Here is an 18,593-nt window from a genome sequence, read left to right as displayed (position 1 = left end):
ACAGACACTAAATCTCTCTCCTATCCTGTTCCGCAGACCCTAAATCTCTCCCATCTTGATCCGCAGACCCTAAATCTCTCCCATCTTGATCCACAGACCCTAAATCTCTCTCTCATCCAATCCCACAGACCTCAACTCTCTCTCATATCCTGTTCCACAGACACTAAATCTCTCTCCCATCCCGTTCCACAGACCCTAAATCTCTCTCCAATCCCTTTCCACAGACCCTAAATTTCTCTCCCATCCCGTTCCACCGGCCCTAAATCTCTCTCCCATCTTGATCCACAGACGCTAAATCTCTCTCCCATCCCGTTCCACAGACCCTAAATCTCTCTCACATCCCGATCCACAGACCCTAAATTTCTCTCCCATCCCGTTCCACCAGCCCTAAATCTCTCTCCCATCCTGTTCCACAGACCCTAAATCTCTCTCCCAGCCCGTTCCACAGGCCCTAAATCTCTTTAACATCCCGTTCCACAAACACGAAATCGCTCTCACATCCAATCCCACAGTCCCTAAATCTCTCTCCCATCCTTTTCCACAGACACTAAAGCTCACTCCCATCCCGTTCCTCAGGCCCTAACTCTCTCTCCCATCCCATTCCACAGACACTAAATCTCTCTCCAATCTCATTCAACAGTCCCCAAATTTCTCTCACATTCTGTTCCACAGACCCTAAATCTTTCTCCCATCCCATTCCACAGAACCTGAAACTCTCTCCCATCCCATTCCTCAGGCCCTAAATCTCTCTCCCATCCTGTTCCACAGGCCCTAAATCTCTCTCCCATCCCGTTCCGCAGACCCTAAATCTCTCACATCTTGATTCACAGACCCTAAATCTCTCCCCTATCCTGTTCCACAGACCCTAATTCTCTCTCCCATCCTGTTCGACAGACCTCTCACACTTTACCCTCCTCTGACCCCAGCCCCAACCCTTGCCGTATCTTCACCATCCCCTCTGACCTTCCCCTCTCTGAGGCAGAGCGTTCTGTGCTTAGCAAGGGACTCACTTTTGTCCCCCTCCGTCTACACCTCTGAACTCTTCTTCCATCACCCACGTCTCCGAGCCTACGAGCCTACGACTTTAACAAGGATTCCCCTCCCCCTATTGATGACCCCTTCTCCTGTCTTCAACCGTCCTCCTCCTCCCCTCCGGGCCTCCTACCTGCACTCGATCTCTTCATCTCCAGCTGTCGCCGAGACATCAACCGTCTCAACTTCACCACTCCTTTCTCCTGTTCCAACCTCACTCCCTCTGAACACACTGTCCTCCTCTCTCTCCACACTAATCCTAACCTCAACATCAAACCCACAGACAAAGGTGGTGCCGTGGTGGTCTGGCGGACGGACTTCTACCTCAGTAAGGCCAAACGGCAGCTCTCTGACACCTCCTCGTACTTACCCCTGGAACAGGACCCAACCAAAAATAATCTATCTATTGTCTCCCCTACCATCACTGCCCTTATCAATTCCGGAGACCTTCCATCCTCAGCCAAAAAACTCATAATTCCCACACCCCGCACTGCTCGGTTTTACCTCCTCCCCAAGATCCAAAAGCCTGACTGTCCTGGTAGACCCATAGTTTCGGCCTGTTTCTGCCCCACCGAACGTATCAGCCAACCTCGACTCCATTTTGTCACCCATAGTTCAGTCCCTCTCCATCTTCATCCGGGATACATCCCATGCCCTCCACCTCTTCATTAACTTCCAGTTCCCCGGTCCCGACCGCTTTCATTTTCACCATGGATGTCCAATCCTTATACACTTCCATTCCCCATCAAAAAGGCCTCAAAACCCTCCGCTTCTTTCTGGACAATAGACCTCACCAGTTCCCCAACACCACTACACTCCTCAGGTTGGCAGAACTGGTACTCACACTTAATAACTTCTCTTTGGGCTCTTCCCATTTTCTTCAGCCAAGTGTGTAGCTATGGGCACTCGCATGGGCCCTAGCTATGCCTGCCTCTTTGTGGGTTATGTGGAACAGTCTATGCTCCAAACCTATACTGGTACTGCTCCCCAACTTTTCCTTCAATACATTGACGACTACATTGGTGCTGCTTCCTGCACCCATGCTAAGCTTGTCAATTTCATCGACTTTGCCTCTAACTTTCACCCAGCCCTCAAATTCACTTGGTCCATCTCGGACACTTCTCTCCCCTTTCTCGATCTCTTGGTCTCCACCTCTGGAGACAGACTGTCCACTGACATCTTCTATAAACCCACTGACTCCCATAACTACCTTGATTATACCTCTTCCCACCCTGCCCAATGCAAAAATTCTATTCCTTATTCCCAGTTCCTCCGTCTCTGCCGCATCTGCTCCCAGGATGAGGCTTTCCATTCCAGGACATCCCAAATGTCCTCTTTCTTTCATGATCGTGGTTTCCCTTCTGCCATCATCAATGATGCCCTCACCATCTCCTCCATTTCCCACACTTCATCCCTCACCCCATCCTCCCATCACCACAACAGGGACCAAGTTCCCCTTGTCCTCACCTACAACCCCACCAGCCTCCGGATCAGCATATTATCCTCCGCAACTTCCGCCACCTTCAACAGGACCCCACCACTAATCACATCTTTCCCCCTCTACCCCTCTCCGCTTTTCGCAGGGATCGTTTCCTCCTCAACTGCCTGGTCCACACGTCCCTCCCCACGGATCTCCCACCTGGCACTTATCCCTGCGAGCGTAAGTGCTACACCTGTTCTTACACCTCCTCTCTTACCACCATTCAGGGCCCCAAACAGTCCTTCCAGGTTAGGCAACATTTCACTTGTGAGTCTATTGGTGTCATCTATTGCATCCGGTGCTCCCGGTGCAGCCTCCTCTACATCGGCGAGACCCGACGCAGATTGGGGGACCACTTCGTCGAGCACCTACGCTCTATCCACCACAACAGACAGGATCTCCCAGTTGCCACCCACTTCAACTCTCCTTCACATTCCCATTCGGATATGTCCGTACATGGCCTCCTCTACTGCCATGATGAGGCCAAACTCAGGCTGGAGGAGCAACACCTCATCTACCGTCTGGGTAGTCTCCAGCCCCTTGGTATGAACATCGAATTCTCCAGCTTCTGGTAGTTCCCTTCCCCCATCCCGGTTTCACTCTGCCTCCTCCTCCGTCTGCCTATCACCTCCCTCATGGTTCTGCCTCCTTTAACTACCCATAGTGCCTTCCCTTTAGATTCCTTCTTCACCTCTCCTGCCTATCCCCTCCCTGTTTCCCCTCCCCCACCCCTTGATCTTTCCTCTGATTGGTTTTCCACCCTCCCCCATCTTCTTTATGGGGGCCCTGCCCCTCCCTCTTCAGTCCTGACGAAGGGTCTCGGCCCGAAATGTTGTCTGCTGATTTCCACGGATGCTGCCTGACCTGCTGAGTTCCTCCAGTGTGTTGTGCATGTTGCTCTGACCCCAGCGTCTGCAGAGTGTTTTGTGTTCCCGTATCACAGATAGGCACATGGATGATAGAAAAATGGAAGGTTAAGTGGGAAGGAAGGGCTAGTTTGAACTTGGAGTAGGTTAAAAGGTTGTTCTATCTTCATTGCTATCTGTTTTACCTATTGTAATTGTACAAAATATAGACAGAAAACACAATGCAAACAGCTTATCATTCATTAAATCCATTTTGCCATCAAGAGGGACGTTTATCCAATTCTGTTCCATGTCTGATGTTCTATACTTGCTTTCCTCCACATTAGGCTCAAATTGACAACGTTGTCACCTCAGTTAACCTGTGCAGATACTGTTGTGGCCTCATCTGGTGCTCTTCAGCATTCACTTCCCCATCTGTCCTTGAGTTGTCAGCACATTTAAGAACTGCTTCTTTCATCTGTCAACAGAAACTCCAGGAGAAGTTTCCCTTCAGTTCTGAGGAGTTGGAGACAGTGTTTGATAAACTCGACAATGACGACAAAGGCATTTTGACCCCCGAACAACTCACAGCAGGGCTGAGTAAGTTCAGAATCTGACATCTGATGGCCACTATGGGGCTGGGACATGGGATCTCGAATAGGAAATACAGAAGAATGTGGGTCCACATGTGGGTCTCTCACTGGAGATTGAAGTAGCTGATGGAGACAGGCTCTGAGTGTCCGAGAGAGACCCAGATCAGTAAATGCTCACAACAATGGGAATTGTCACTCTGGTGAAAGAATAGGCCTTTGGAACTTAATCCCCTAAAATGCTCACTTAGGTATTCTCCTTACATAAGTTGGACAATTATGTCAATGTTCTGTATAAAGTGGATATCATATCACCAAGATCATCCACACACCTCGTCAATATCACCCACACCTGGAGAAGAAAGTCATGGCCCTGCTGGGGCGCTGGCCAGGCCTTCTTAGGGTGCTTTCCTATTGAGGCATGTCGGTGGTCATAAACCAGCTGGTAGCCTCCATGTTGTGGGAGAGGGCGGACAGTCACTGGTGTGCGTACATACATGACTGGCGGCTCTCCGCCTCAGAACTCTGCAGAGATTCCTGTACGCTGAGCACCCTCCCAGATGGCACATGTTGGCGACATTCTTCCTCCAGTGGGGCTGCTGTCTTCACGAAGATATGTGGCTACCACCAGCAGGCGTCAGCCGTGCTGCTTTGCGGAGTCTGCCCGGCTTCTATCAGGACCTACTGAGAGTCTGGAGCATGGTTGCCTCAGGCTGGGAATCCCCCCCCTCTGGCAGAGGGTTGAGTCCTGGCCGACCCTTGCCCGACCTCAACAGATGTCGGTGCAACTCAGGTGTGTGGAACGGCTCAGGCTGAGCTGCTCGTTGGGCCCAGGCCTCGCGACCTTATCTGAGAGCCAAGTCCACACAACTTGAGCTGTCTCTCCTCGACACCCACAGTCCCACTCAGCGATGCAAGTAGGAGGTAGCTCTATCGGCTGCTGCTCCACACCCTCCACTTCCTTGCCCTTGTCCACCGTCTCGACCCGCCATGTCTTTCCACCTGGTGGTGAGGAGGGTCCCCAATGGAAGTCCCTTCATGGGGGGTTCTTCCCATGCACCTGGGGGATCGGGGGTGCTGCATAGAGCGGTGCCTTGTAATAAATTCTTTAGTTTGTACCTGGATATCCCAGCCACATGTCCCTTCTGTGGGCTGGAGGAGATTGTGTACCACATGTACCTGGAGCGTGTGAGGCTGCAGCCCCTTTTTGCATATCTGCGTGGGCTGCCTCTCTCCTTCTGGTTGCATCTTAGCCCCACCCTATTTATATATGATCATCCAGTAAGGGGGAGGGGGCATGGAGGGATGAAGATGTCCTTGTGAACTTGCTCCTGGGGTTGGTGAAAACAGCCATCCGAGGGTCTTGGAAATGGGTGGCGGGAGGATCTGCCCGGGTAGACTGCCTGGCAATGTTTAGGGAGTATGTTCGTGCCCGGGTAAATATTGAGAATATAGTGAGTGGGGTGAGGAGAGATTGAAGGGGGAGTGGGGGGAGTCAGGGGAGTTTGGGAGAGTGAGGAGTGTGGGGAGTGAGGGGTTAATGTAGGTGGAGTGAGGGGGGAGTGTAGAGTGAAGGATGCGAGGGTTTAGTGTGGGCAGAGTTGTGTCATTAAGTAGAGTGTGGGTGAGTGTAGGGGGAGTGAGGGGAATGAGGGGAGTGAGGGGGTGAAGGGCAGTGAGGGGGTGAAGTGGGAGTGTGGGGAGTGAGTGATATGTAGAAAGAGTGAGGGGGAATGGGAGAGTGGGGGAGTGAGGGGGGTGTGGGAGACTCTGGGGATAGTGGGGGGAGTGAGGGGAGTTGGGGGTTAGTGTGGGGGGAGTAAGGGGGTGTGAAGGGGGAGTGCGGGAAATATGGGTGTGAGTGGGATGAGGAGAGAATGAGGGACGAGTGATGGAGTGAGGGATTAGTGTAGGGGGAGTGAGGTGGGTGTAGGGTGAATGTGAGTGCCAAAGGTTACAGGAGTGAAGAATGGTGTTGAGATGGGTGGTAAATCAGTCATGATAGATTGGCAGAGCATTCTTGATGGATGGAGTGGCCTAGCTCAGCTCCTATGTTTTATGGTCTAATCTGGACTGGAGAGATTGAAAGATCTCAACTCAGACTGAGGACTCTCCATCTCCAGCCCCAGATGTTGAGTTCCTCCAGCATTTTGTGAGTGGCTCCAGATCCCAGCACCTGCAGATCCCTTGTGTTTCCCTGAATACCGATGATCAGTTTGTGGAGTTACGGGGACCGGTGATTGGTGGGATTGGACTGGTTTAACCCACAAGCCTTTCGGGTGGTGGAGATCAGCCTGCTGTTCTGTGGAGATGTGGTGTTTGAACTGAAGCATGCCCGCTCTCGTTCTCAGGCCACTTCCTGAGTGATCAGAGTGAGCCCACGGGTGGTGACGATCTGAAGGAGCCGTCTGTCTCCCTGTACCAGTCCCCCAGCCTTCAACAACAGATGGACTCTGAGGACGAGGAGAAGCAGCAGTTTGCTGCCTTGCTGGAGAAACTGGGAGCTAGCGCCATCTTTGAAGGGTAAGATTCAAGATTCATGATCATTTAATGTCATTCCCTGTACACAAGTGTAAAGGAGAACAAAATAATTGTTGCTCTGGCTCTAATACAGCACAAAAAATGCACAAAAATTTAAAAAACACAGTAAATATAAATATGTAAGATAGCTTATATGTGTAGATTGATTGCATGCCCACAAAGTGATGCTAGACACGTGAATGTCTGTACATAAGGTGACTGACAGGAAATGATAAAGTAGTGGTGGTTAGGGGTGTGGAGGGGTAGTTAGTGGGTGGAGGTGTTGATCAGCCTTACTGCTTGCGGAAAGTAACTGTTTTTGAGTCTGCTACGTAGCCTCTTCTCTGATGGGATGGAACAAGAAATCCAAGAGCAGGGTGGGTGGGTGATGTTAGCGGCTCTTTTTGTGTAATCCGGGGATTCCTTGCATAGGTTAAGGGTCTGTCAGTGACTAGGAGCCCTTGGTATCTTCTCCAAGGAGAAGTGTAATCCACCATAAGAAATAGTTATACCCAGCCAATTCCCGTCCTATTAGCCTACTCTCAATCTTCAGCACAGTAATGGAAGGGGTTATCATCAGTGCCATCATGCAGCACCTACTCGGCAATAGCCTGCTTATGGATGCCCAGTTTGGGTTCCGTCACGCCCACTCAGCTCCTGACCTCATCACATCCTTGGTCCAAACATGAACCAAAGAGCTAAATACCAGAGGTGAGGTGAGAGTGACAGCCCTCGACATCAAGGCGGCACTTGACTGAGTATGGCTTCAAGGTGCCCTAATGGAGTCAATGAGGATTAAGGGGAACCCTCCGCTGGTTGGAATCAAATCTGACACAAAGGAAGATGGTTGTGGTGGTTGGAGGTCAATCATCTCATCCTCAGGACATCACTGCAGGAGATCCTCAGGGAAGTGTCCAAGGACCAACCATCTTCAGCTGCTTCATCAATGACCTTCCTTCAGAAAGGTCAGAAGTGGGGATGTTCGCAGATGACTGCATGATGTTCTGCACCATTCATGGCTCCTCAGATAGTGAAGCAGTTCATACCCAAATGCAGCAGGACCTGCACAACATCCAGGCTTGGGCTGACAAGTGGCAAGTAACATTCGAGCCATGCAAGTGCCAGGCAATGACCATCTCCAACAAGAGAAACTCTAACTATCATCCCTTGACATTCAGCAACATCACCATCACTTAATCCTCTATTATCAACATCCTGAGGGTTACCATTGACAGGAAGCTGAACTGGTCTAGTCATATAAACACTGTGGCTACCAGAGCAGGTCAAAGGCCAGGAATCCTGCAGGGTGGAACTCACCTCCTGACTCCCCAAAGCCTGTCCACCATCGACAAGGCTCCGGTCAGGAGTGTAATGGAATACTCGCCACTCGCCAGGATGAGTGCAGCTCCATCAACACTATCCAGTACAAGGCAGCTGACTTGGTTGGTACCCCTTCCACAAGCGTCCAATCACTCCACCGTCAACGGACAGTTGCGGCAGTGTGTACTATCTACAAGATGCACTGCAACAACACACCAAAGTTCCTAAGGCAGCCCCTTCCAGACCCACGACCACTACCATCTAGAACAGCAGATACCTGGGAACAACACCACTTGGAAATCCCCCCTCCAAGTCACTCACCATCCTGACTTGGAAACATATCACCATTCCTTCATTGTCACTGGGTCAAAATCATGGAATCCCCTCCCTAACAGCACTGTGGGTGTACCTACACCTCAGGGACTGCAGCGGTTCAAGAGGGCAGCTCGTCACCACCTTCTCAAGGGCAACTAGGGATGGGCAATACATGCTGGCTTAACTGGTGATGCCCACATCCCGTATATGAATGAAAAAAGCCACAGTGACCTAACCATGAACATTGGCAGGATCCAACTGGAAAGATGCTGTTATAATTAGCTGTGGTTTTCCACAAAGTTATCTTAGTTAAAGTGAGGGGACAGTATGGAGAATGAGGGGAGGGGGGTGCGGACAGTGAGAGGCAAGAGTGCTGAACCTGTGGGCAGTGAGGGGGCATTGTGATGATGAATCTAGACCGATCGCAGCTGGCCAGGCTTCATCTGTGGAGAGGAATGGACAGTCGAAATCAGAATCAGGAACAGGTTTAACATCACTAGCACATGTTATGAAATATGTTGTTTTGCAGAAGCAGTACGGTGCAATTCATAATAAATCTATAAACTACAATAAAAATATTCATATCTGAAAAAGTAAAATGAATAGTGCAAAAAGAGGAAATAAAGACAAAAAACCGAGGTAGCGTTCGTGAGTTCATTGTCCATTGAGAAACACGATGACAGAGGGGAAGAAGCTGTTGCTGAAACATTGAGTGTGTGTCTTCAGGCTCCTGTACCTTCTTTCTGATGGTAGCAATGAGAAGAGGGCAGGTCCTGGGTGATAGGGGTTCTGCTGCCTTTTTGAGGCATCGTCTGCTGAAGGTGTCCTGGATGCTGGGGAGGCAGGTGCCCATGATGATACCGGCTGAGTTTACAACTTTCTGCAGCTTTTTCCGATCCTGTGCAGTGGCCCCTCCATACCAAATTTCATGCTGATCCCTTTATCGGGACTGGAAAGGAGAAAAACTTTTTTAATGTCTGATGGTGATCTGGCAGTGATCACCTGGAGGGTCACAGTCTATAAAATAAGGGACGTGGGAACAGCATAGTAATGCTGATGGTGTGAGATACATCGTATCAGGGAGAAGGTCTGGTAGGTCACACGTTATTGATTTATTTAATGTATTGATGTCTGTTTTAAATTATTTATTGCACTGAACTGCTGCTGTAAAACAACACGTGAATAATATTAAACCTGATTCTGATCACTAGAAATATGGGTTTCTTGTGCTCCCAGAGCTAAAAACAACAATGGCCTTTCACCTCTGCTGCAAACAGTAAATAATGGCATTTCTCCACGATGGATCTGTTCCGCATTCACAGTCCAAACTCTGGAATTCTTTCATCTTCCATGTCTCCACCTGAGATGTGGACTGTTACAGTTGTGCTTGGAGTACTGTAAGCATTAAGAGTCTCTGCTAATTCTGTATCATTTGTCCATCTGACCTACTCTCTCTCTCCTCCCCCCTCAACCCTCCCTCCCCCTTCACTCTCCTTTCTCTCATCTCTCTCCCCCTCTCACATGCTATTTCTCTTCCTCCCTCTCACCTCTCTTGCCCTCTTTCTCTTTCTCTCTCCTCCCTCTCTCCACCTCTCCCCTCTCTCCTTTCTCTCAACCCTTCTCTCCCTCCCACTCCCCCTTCCTTTTTTCCTCACCTTCCTCTTCTGTCCCCCCTTCCCCTCTCCCCTCACTCCCCCTCCCCCTCTCCCTCTCTCCCCCTCCCTCCCCTCCCCTCTCCCCCTCTCTCTATCATTCGCTTCCTCCATTCCCCTCTCTTTCACCCTCTCTCCTTCCTTTATCCCTCTCACTCACTTTCTCTACCATTCTCTTCCCTTACTCTCAACCATTTTTCCACCCCTCCCCCTTTTCTCCCTCTCCTTCCTCACCCCCTCTCTTCCCTCTCTCTCTCACCCCCTTTCTCTCTCCCCCTCTCCCCTGCTCTCTCCTCTTTCTCCCCTTCTCTCTCTCTCCCCTCTACCGCTCTCCCCTCTCTCTCACATGCTATCTCCCTTTCACTTCCCTTTCCCTCTTTCACCTTCTCTCTCTCCTATCTCCATCTCTCCATTCCCTCTCCATCCTCAACTCCTGCTCTCTCCCAATTTTTCCCCTCTATTTCTCCCACTTTCTTCCCCTTCTCTGACCCCTTCTCTCTCTCCCTCTTCTCTCACCACTCACCCCTCTTCTATCATTCTCTCTCTCCACCCCCCTTTCCTCACTCTCTCTCTCCTTTTCTGTCACTCTTCCTCTCACTCACTCTCTACCATCCTCTCTCCCCTTCTCTCTTTCCCCATTTCTATCTCTCTCCTTTCTCTCTTCCCTCTCTCTCATCTTCTCTCCCCGTCTTTCCCCATTTTCTCTCCTCACTCTCTCCCCTCCCCTCTCCCTTTCCCCCTCTCTCTGCCTCCCTCCCCCACCCCCTCAGTAAGACAGAGATTTGGAAGCTATGGTCACAGCTCCGAGCCAGCGAGCCCAACCTGCTCGGACACCTGGAGGACTTCCTGTGCAAAGTGAGCGGTCAGATCGAGGACACCCTGCAGGAGAAGGAGGAACTGGAGCACACTCTGAAAAAGTGAGTAGTGTTCCAACCAAAACGGTGCAGATGCCTAAAACCTGAAATAAATATATCAGAAAGTGCGGGAAACACTCGCCAGGTCAGGCAGCGTCTGTGGAGAGAGAAAAAGCAAGATAATGTTTCAGCCTAGTAATATTTCATCTACCTGAAATAATGTTTCTCTCCCAAACCTGTTGAGTTGGTGTTTTCAGTTTTTGTTCCACTAAACTTTGTCATTGTTGAATCACCTTAGTCACTCCCTGCACTTTTGACATTTATAAATGCCCTCAGTGGCTCATGCCTCCAGTACCTAATAAAGTTGCCAGTGGGTGTATGTTCGTGCCCTTCTGCTGCTGTAGTCCATACACTTCAAGATGCGTCCAGAGGTGCTCTTGCACGCCACTGTTGGAACGCCTGGTTATTTGAGTTACTGTTGCTTTCCTGCCAGCTTGAATCAGTCTGGCCATTCTCCTCTGACCTCTCTCATTAACACGGCATTTTCACTCACAGAGCTGCTGCTCACTGGATTTTTTTTTTTTTGCATCATTCTCTGTAAACTCCAGAGACTGTTGTGTGTGAAAATCCCAGGGGATCAGCAGTTTCAGAGATACGCAAACCACCCGTTCAGGCACCAACAATCATTCCACCGTCAAAGTCACTCAGATCACATTTCTTCCCCATTCTGGTATTTTGTCTGAACAACCAGTGAACCTCTTGCTCATGTCTGCATATGTTATGAACGGAGTTGCTGCCATGCGATTGGTGATTAGATATTTGCAGTAAAGAGCACCTATTAGAGTGGCCATGTTAATCAGAGAACCTATTTCTCGAGCATCCATTGATCTTGCAGGAGACGTCATTCAAATTCACCAAGATCTGAAGAGTTTCAGAGTCATGGAGTTGCATTGCACTGAAACAGGTCCTTCAGCCCATCTCCTCCAGGCCAACCCAGGTGCCTATTTGCCTGAGTTGCCTTTACCTGTATTTGGACCATATCCCTCTATACCTTTCCAATTCATCGACTTCTTCAGGAAGTGTACACTTAACTGCAAGTGTACCCGCCTCTACCACATCCTTTAGCAGCTCATTCCATACACCCCCCACCCTCTGGGTGAAAATATTGCCCCTCAGATCCCCATTAAGTAATTCTTCTCTCACCTTACAGCACATTACAGACTCTTCGGCCCACGATGTTGGGCTGACTTTTTTCATATTCTAAGATCAATCTAACCCTTCCCTCCCACAGAAACCCCATTTTACTATCATACTAATGCCTATCTAAGAGTCTCTTCAATGGCCCTAATTTATCTGCCCTACCAAAGCATTCCACACATTCTCCCCTCTTTGTGTAAAAAGCCTATCGCTGACCTTTCTCCATGCTTTCCTTCAATCACCTTAAAATTATGTACCCTCTTATTAGCCGTTTCCACCCTGGGAAAAAGTCTCTGGCTGTCCACTTGAACTATACCTCTTATCATTTTGTACACCTCTATCAAGTCATCTTTTATCCTCCTTCACTCTAGAGAGGAAAGCCCTAGCTTGCTCAACCTATCCTCGTAAGCCCTGCTCTCTAATCCAGACAGCACCCTGGTCAATCTCCGTCTCTAAGGCTTCCACACCCTTCCTATAATGAGGTGATCGGAACTGAACACAATACTCCTAGTGATTTCTAACCAGAGTTTTCAGAGTTGTGACATTACCTCACAGATCTTGAACTTAATCCCCCCAACTGATGCCTGTTTATCAACTCTGTCACCTAGAATGGCGACTTTGAGGGATCTATGGGCAGATCTCCTGCCCGTCTGCACTTCACCTTCAAACTCAACCTTCCAAAGTGAATCAGTTCACACTTTTTTGGGTTGAATTCCATCTGCCATTTCTCAACCCAGTTCTGCATCCTTTCAGTTGCCCGTTTGAACAACCTTCTACACAATCCACAACTCCACCAGCCTTGTGCCATCTACAAACTTGCTAACCCACCCTTCTGCTTCCTCAAACAAGTCATTTATGAAAATCTCAAAGAGCAGGTCCCTGTGGAATACCACTGCTTTAGGGAAATGCCTGTGAAGAAGTCTACCTTATCTATGACCTTCATAATTTTATAAACCTCTGTAAGGTCACACCTATCTCCTTCACTCCAGGGAAAACACTGGCTGTCCAGCTTCTCTTATTGCTTAAGGAGTAACACCCATAGGAATCCAGTGTAATCCCATCCTTCCTACAGGATGGAGATGAGAAATGCACATGCTTCTCCAAGTGAAGTGTCTGCACGAGTCCCCAAAGAGTTAAACTGAGCCTCAGTTCCTCCTTGTGGAACTGGATCCTTGAGTTCCTCACTTTCAGACCCCAGTCAGATTGGATCAACAACAACATCTCCTCCATGATCTCCATCAGCACAGATACACCATAGGCCTGTGTGCTTAGCCCCCTGCTCTACTCGCTTTACACTGATAACTGCGAGGCTAAGCACAGCTCCAATGCCACATTTAAGTTTGCTGATGACACCACTGTCATTATCTAAATCTAAGGTGGTGATGAATCAGCTTATAGGAGGGAGATTCCAATTCTGGGCGAATGGTGCCACTACAAAAACGTCTCCCTCAATGTCAACAAAATCAAAGAGCTGATTATTGACTACAAGAGGAGGAAACGAGAGGTGCATAAGCCAGTCCTCAGAGGAGAGAGTCACAACTTTAAATCCCTTGGCATTGCCATTTCAGAGGATTTGTCCTGGGACCAGCACGTCAGTGCCTTCACAAAGAATGCATGGTAGTGCCTCTACTTTCTTAGAAGTTTGTGCAGATTCACGTTTGACTAATGCGGTGGGGAGTATCCTGACTGGTTGCATCATGGCCTGGGATGTTGAATACCACTGCCCAGGGTGAATGTTTCAGGTCAATAACCTTCCATCAGAACGTCATGTTCCTGCTGTAATATTACCCTTGGTTTTCAGTTCCCCACACAAACTGCCTGATTTGCAAACTTCGACTTTTCATACCTGTTACTCCCTGCTAGATGAGTGGCAGGGTGGAGATACGTCTCTACCAAAGGAGGTATAAGGCGCTCCTTCCCTTTGTTAGCCTGCAGGTCACCCTTGCTTACAACCCTGATCAGGGTGATGTGAGGCATGGGGAGATGGTCCTAGTGCAGCTGCTGCAGATCACAAGTCCTGGTTATGTGACCACTGACGCCAGGCAGACAATCTCTAAAGAGTATTGATAAGGGCTGGGGTCACCCGCCTTGTTTAGACACTGCCCAGAAGAAGGCAATGGTAAACACCTTCTGTAGAAACATTGAACAAGAACAAAGACGGTCATAAACCATGACATACTACATGGCTCACGATGATAACTCCCTGCTAAAGAAAGCAAAGGGACATTCGAAGCCTTTCTTTCTAAAAATCCGAGCTGGGCTGAGATTTCCAGATGTTGGGGACCCTGTCTGAAACTTACTTGTGTTCTGGTTCCTCAGGAAGATGGTGGAGCACAACGCAGACGTGCAGAGACTATACGAGGAGATGGAGTTGCAGATTCAGAGTGAGAAGGAAAGGATTGAGACTGAGGTGAGACCTGTGGGGCCGAGCTTTAACCCAGCCACAGCCCGAGCAATATTCAAATAGGTATTACAAAGCTGTCAGACACATTCATAGGGTTGTAAGAAGGTGTATGGTGTGTTGGCCTTTGTTAGTCAGGAGATTGAGCTCAAGATCCACAAGGTAACGTTTGCAATTCTATAAAACCCTAGATGGACCACACTTATTGTGCTCAGTTCTGATCGCCTCATGATTGGAAGGAAGTGGAAGCTTTAGAGAGGGTCCAGAGGAGATTTACCAGGATGCTGCCTGGATTAGAGAGGGTGCAGAGGAGATTTATCAGGATGCTGCCTGGATTAGAGAGGGTCCAGAGGAGATTTACCAGGATGCTGCCTGGATTAGAGAGGGTGCAGAGGAGATTTACCAGGATGCTGCCTGGATTAGAGAGGGTGCAGAGGAGATTTACCAGGATGCTGCCTGGATTAGAGAGGGTGCAGAGGAGATTTACCAGGATGCTGTCTGGATTAGAGAGAGTGCAGAGGAGATTTACCAGAATGCTGTCTGGATTATAGAGGGTGCAGAGGAGATTTACCAGGATGCTGCCTGGATTAGAGAGGGTGCAGAGGAGATTTACCAGGATGCTGCCTGGATTAGAGAGGGTGCAGAGGAGATTTACCAGGATGCTGTCTGGATTAGAGAGGGTGCAGAGGAGATTTACCAGGATGCTGCCTGGATTAGAGAGGGTGCAGAGGAGATTTATCTGGATGCTGTCTGGATTAGAGAGGGTCCAGAGGAGATTTATCTGGATGCTGTCTGGATTAGAGAGGGTACAGAGGAGATTTACCAGGATGCTGCCTGGATTAGAGAGGGTGCAGAGAAGATTTACCAGGATGCTGCCCGGATTAGAGAGGGTCCAGAGGAGATTTACCAGGATGCTGCCTGGATTAGAGAGGGTCCAGAGGAGATTTACCAGGATGCTGTCTGGATTAGAGAGGGTCCAGAGGAGATTTACCAGGATGCTGTCTGGATTAGAGAACACGTCATAGGCTGAGTGAGTGAGGGCTTTTCTGTTTGGAGGGAAGGAGGATGAGAGGTGACTTGATGGAGACGTACAAAAGGATAAGAGGCATAGATTGAGTGGACAGCCAGAGTCCTTTTCCCAGGGCAGAAATGGCCAATACAAGGGCATTATGTTAGAGTGATTGGAAGCATTGGGGTAAGCTTTTTACACAGAGAATGGTGGGTGCGTGGAACCTGCTACCAGAGGCAGGTACATTAGGGACATTTATGAAACTCTTAGATAGGCACATGGATGATAGAAAACTGGATGGATATGTGGGAGGGAGGGTTAGATTGATTTTGGAGTAGGTTAAAAGATGAGCACAACATCGTGGACAGAAGGGCCCGTACTGTGCTGTACTGCTCTTTGAAGTTAATTCACATTTACTGTAAACACAAGGGATTCTACAGTTGCTGGAAATCCCGAACAACACACACTAAATGCTGGGGGACTCACAGATCAGGCTGTGTCAATGGAGAGGAATAAACAGTCGATGTTTCAGCTGAGAACCCTTCATCAAGGTTTACTGTGCTGAGTTTCTTGTGACGTTCAGTTGGGATGTTAAACAAAGCTGTCAATGGAGTGAAGGTGGTCCACGTTCTAATCAATGAGAAGAGATGACTGGACAGGGAATGTGTTGCAAAATGTGGGAACTGGTTGGAACATAGAACATAGAATATTACAGCATAGTACAGGCCCTTCTGCCCACCATGTTGCACCCATCTTTTAACTGACTACAAGGTCAATCTAACCCTTTTCCTCCTACACAACCCTCCGTTTTTCTATCATCCATGTGCTAAGAGTTTCTTAAATGTCCCAAATGTACCTGCCTCTAGCATCACCCGTGTGTGCGTTCCACACATCCACAACTCCCTGTGTAAAACCCTGCCTCTAACATCCCTCTATTCTTTGAAGATTCAAATTTCAAATTTATCAAATTTATTGTTCAGATTTATGTACCTTGACATCATGAAGGATCCCACCCACCCTGCTCATGGACTGTTTGTCCCACTCCCAGCAGGGAGGAGGCTACGTAGCATCCACGCCAGGACCACCAGACTGAAAATCAGTTGCTTTCCCCAGCTGGTCAACACCTCCACACCCCCAACTACCATGACTTTATCATTTCCTGTCAGAGTCACTTTATGGACAGACCCTTAAGCAAACTTGTACATTTGTATTGATTGTGTTCTTGTTATTATTGTGTTCTTTATCTTATTGTGGTTTCTTTTCTGTGCTGATCCGGATTCGAAGTAACAACTATTTTGTTCTCCTTTACACTCGTGTACAGGAAATGACATTAAACAATCTTGAATGTTGAAACAAACGCATTGTTTGCGTTAACAACCAACGCTGCCGAGGCTGCGCTGGGGGTAGGGGGGAGAGTAGGGAGTGCAGCCCAAAGGCGTCACCGCAGTTAATTAATGTGACTCCTCTAATCACCCTAAAATTGTGTCCCCTCGTATTGCTCAGTTTATTAAAGGAGTGAGATTGTTTCTTTATGGGCATTGTTGCAATATCAGCTCTAGTTCTTTGTTAATTTCTCAATGTCCTGCTGGGATTTGACCCCATGCTCTCTGGGTTGTTTATCCAGCGGCCTCACTGTGTTCTTGCCGCCCCTTGTACACACATCCATTGACTGAATAGACATCTTATTCCTTCCTTGCAGAGTATGGTCAAGTTCCAGGTACAGAGCCAAGATTTGCAGAAGGAGTCAGACAGTAAACAGGATGAGGTGCAGCAACTACTTCAAATGCAGACACAGGTAAACCAGATGTGTATCCCAGATGTGACACAGGTAAACCAGATGTGTATCCCACATGTGACAATGGAGTCTATGATCACACCCTGATTCCTCATCTCCAGCTGAGGCTCATGGTAAATCAATGAACTGGGAACTGCTACAAGACCTGTGACCCAATGCAAAGGGTGACCTTTGCAAAGTTCTAATAAGGATTGAATCCGAGTCAGAGTCAGGCTCCGAATCAGGTTCAAAATTACAGTCAGATCCAGAATAAGACTCCGAATCAGGATCAGAATCAGAATTCGGATCAAAATCAGGATCAGGATCAGAATCAGAAGCAGTGACAGGAGACTCTGCAGTTAAAGGGTCAGACAGGCGATTCTGAGGATGCAGGAAAGAAACTCGGATGGTAGTTTGCCTCCCAGGGCCAGGGTCTGGGATGTTTCTGATCATGTCCATGATATCTTGAAGTGGGAAGGTGAACAGCCAGAGGTTGTGGTACATATTGGTACCAATGACATAGGTAGGAAAAGGGAAGAGGTCCTGAAAACAGACTACAGGGAGTTAGGAAGGAAGTTGAGAAACAGGAGCTCAAAGGTAGTAATCTCGGGATCACTGCCTGTGCCACGTGACAGTGAGAATAGGAATAGGGTGAGGTGGAGGATAAATGTGTGGCTGAGGGATTGGAGCAGGGGGCGGGGATTCAGATTTCTGGGGCAGGTGTGACCTGTACAAAAAGGACAGGTTGCACTTGAATCCCAGGGGGACCAATATCCTGGCGGGGAGGTTTGCTAAGACTGTTGGGGAGAGTTTAAACTAGAATTGCTGGGGGTTCGGAACCGAACTGAAGTGATGGAGGAAGGGGTGGTTGGCTCACAAATAGAGAAAGCTTGGAGACAGTGCAAGAGGGAGGATAGGCAGGTGATAGAGAAGGGATGCCCTCAGACCAATGGTTTGAGATGTGTCTATTTTAATGCAAGAAGCATCATGAACAAAGCGGATGAGGTTAGAGTGCGGATCAGTACTTGGAGCTTTGATGTTGTGGCCAGTACAGAGACCTGGATGGCTCAGGGGCAGGAATGGCTACTTTGAGTACCAGGCTTTAGATGTTTCAGAAAAGACAGGGAGGGAGGCAAAAGAGGTGGGGGTGTGGCACTGTCGATCAGAGATAGTGTCACAGCTGCAGAAAAGGAGGAAGTCATGGAGGGATTGTCTACTGAGTCTGGGTGGAAGTTAGAAACAGGAAGGGGTAAGTAACTCTAATGGGTGTTTTTTATAAACCACCCAATAGTAACAAGGGCATTGCGGAGCAGATAGGGACACAGATCCTGGAAAGGTGTAATAATCACAAGGTTGTTGTGGTGGAGGATTTTAATTTCCCCAATATTGATAGGCATCTCCCTAGAGTGAGGGGTTTAGATGGGGTGGAGTTTGTTAGGGTGTTCAGGAAGGTTTCCTGACACAATATGTAGATAAGCCTACAAGAAGAGAGACTGTACTTGATTTGGTATTGGGAAATGAACCTGGTCAGGTGTCAGGTCTGTCAGTGGGAGAGCATTTTGGAGATAGTGATCACAATTCCATCTCCTTTACCATAGCATTGG

The 18,593-nt window shown here is 48.6% G+C and overlaps 1 protein-coding gene across 1 annotated transcript in view; it reads left to right on the top strand.

Moving 5' to 3' along the window:
- Positions 1 to 18,593, top strand: part of LOC132395186 (trichohyalin-like) — a 252,206-nt gene that overhangs the window by 55,527 nt on the left and 178,086 nt on the right. The window contains 5 exon segments of the mRNA XM_059971479.1: positions 3,846 to 3,957; positions 6,299 to 6,470; positions 10,525 to 10,671; positions 14,125 to 14,215; positions 16,915 to 17,010. Coding sequence (XP_059827462.1) covers positions 3,846 to 3,957; positions 6,299 to 6,470; positions 10,525 to 10,671; positions 14,125 to 14,215; positions 16,915 to 17,010 — 618 coding nt within the window.

Source organism: Hypanus sabinus, chromosome 6 (genome assembly GCF_030144855.1).
Source record: "Hypanus sabinus isolate sHypSab1 chromosome 6, sHypSab1.hap1, whole genome shotgun sequence".
Lineage (NCBI taxonomy): Eukaryota > Metazoa > Chordata > Chondrichthyes > Myliobatiformes > Dasyatidae > Hypanus > Hypanus sabinus.
This window is presented reverse-complemented; position numbering and strand designations above follow the sequence as displayed.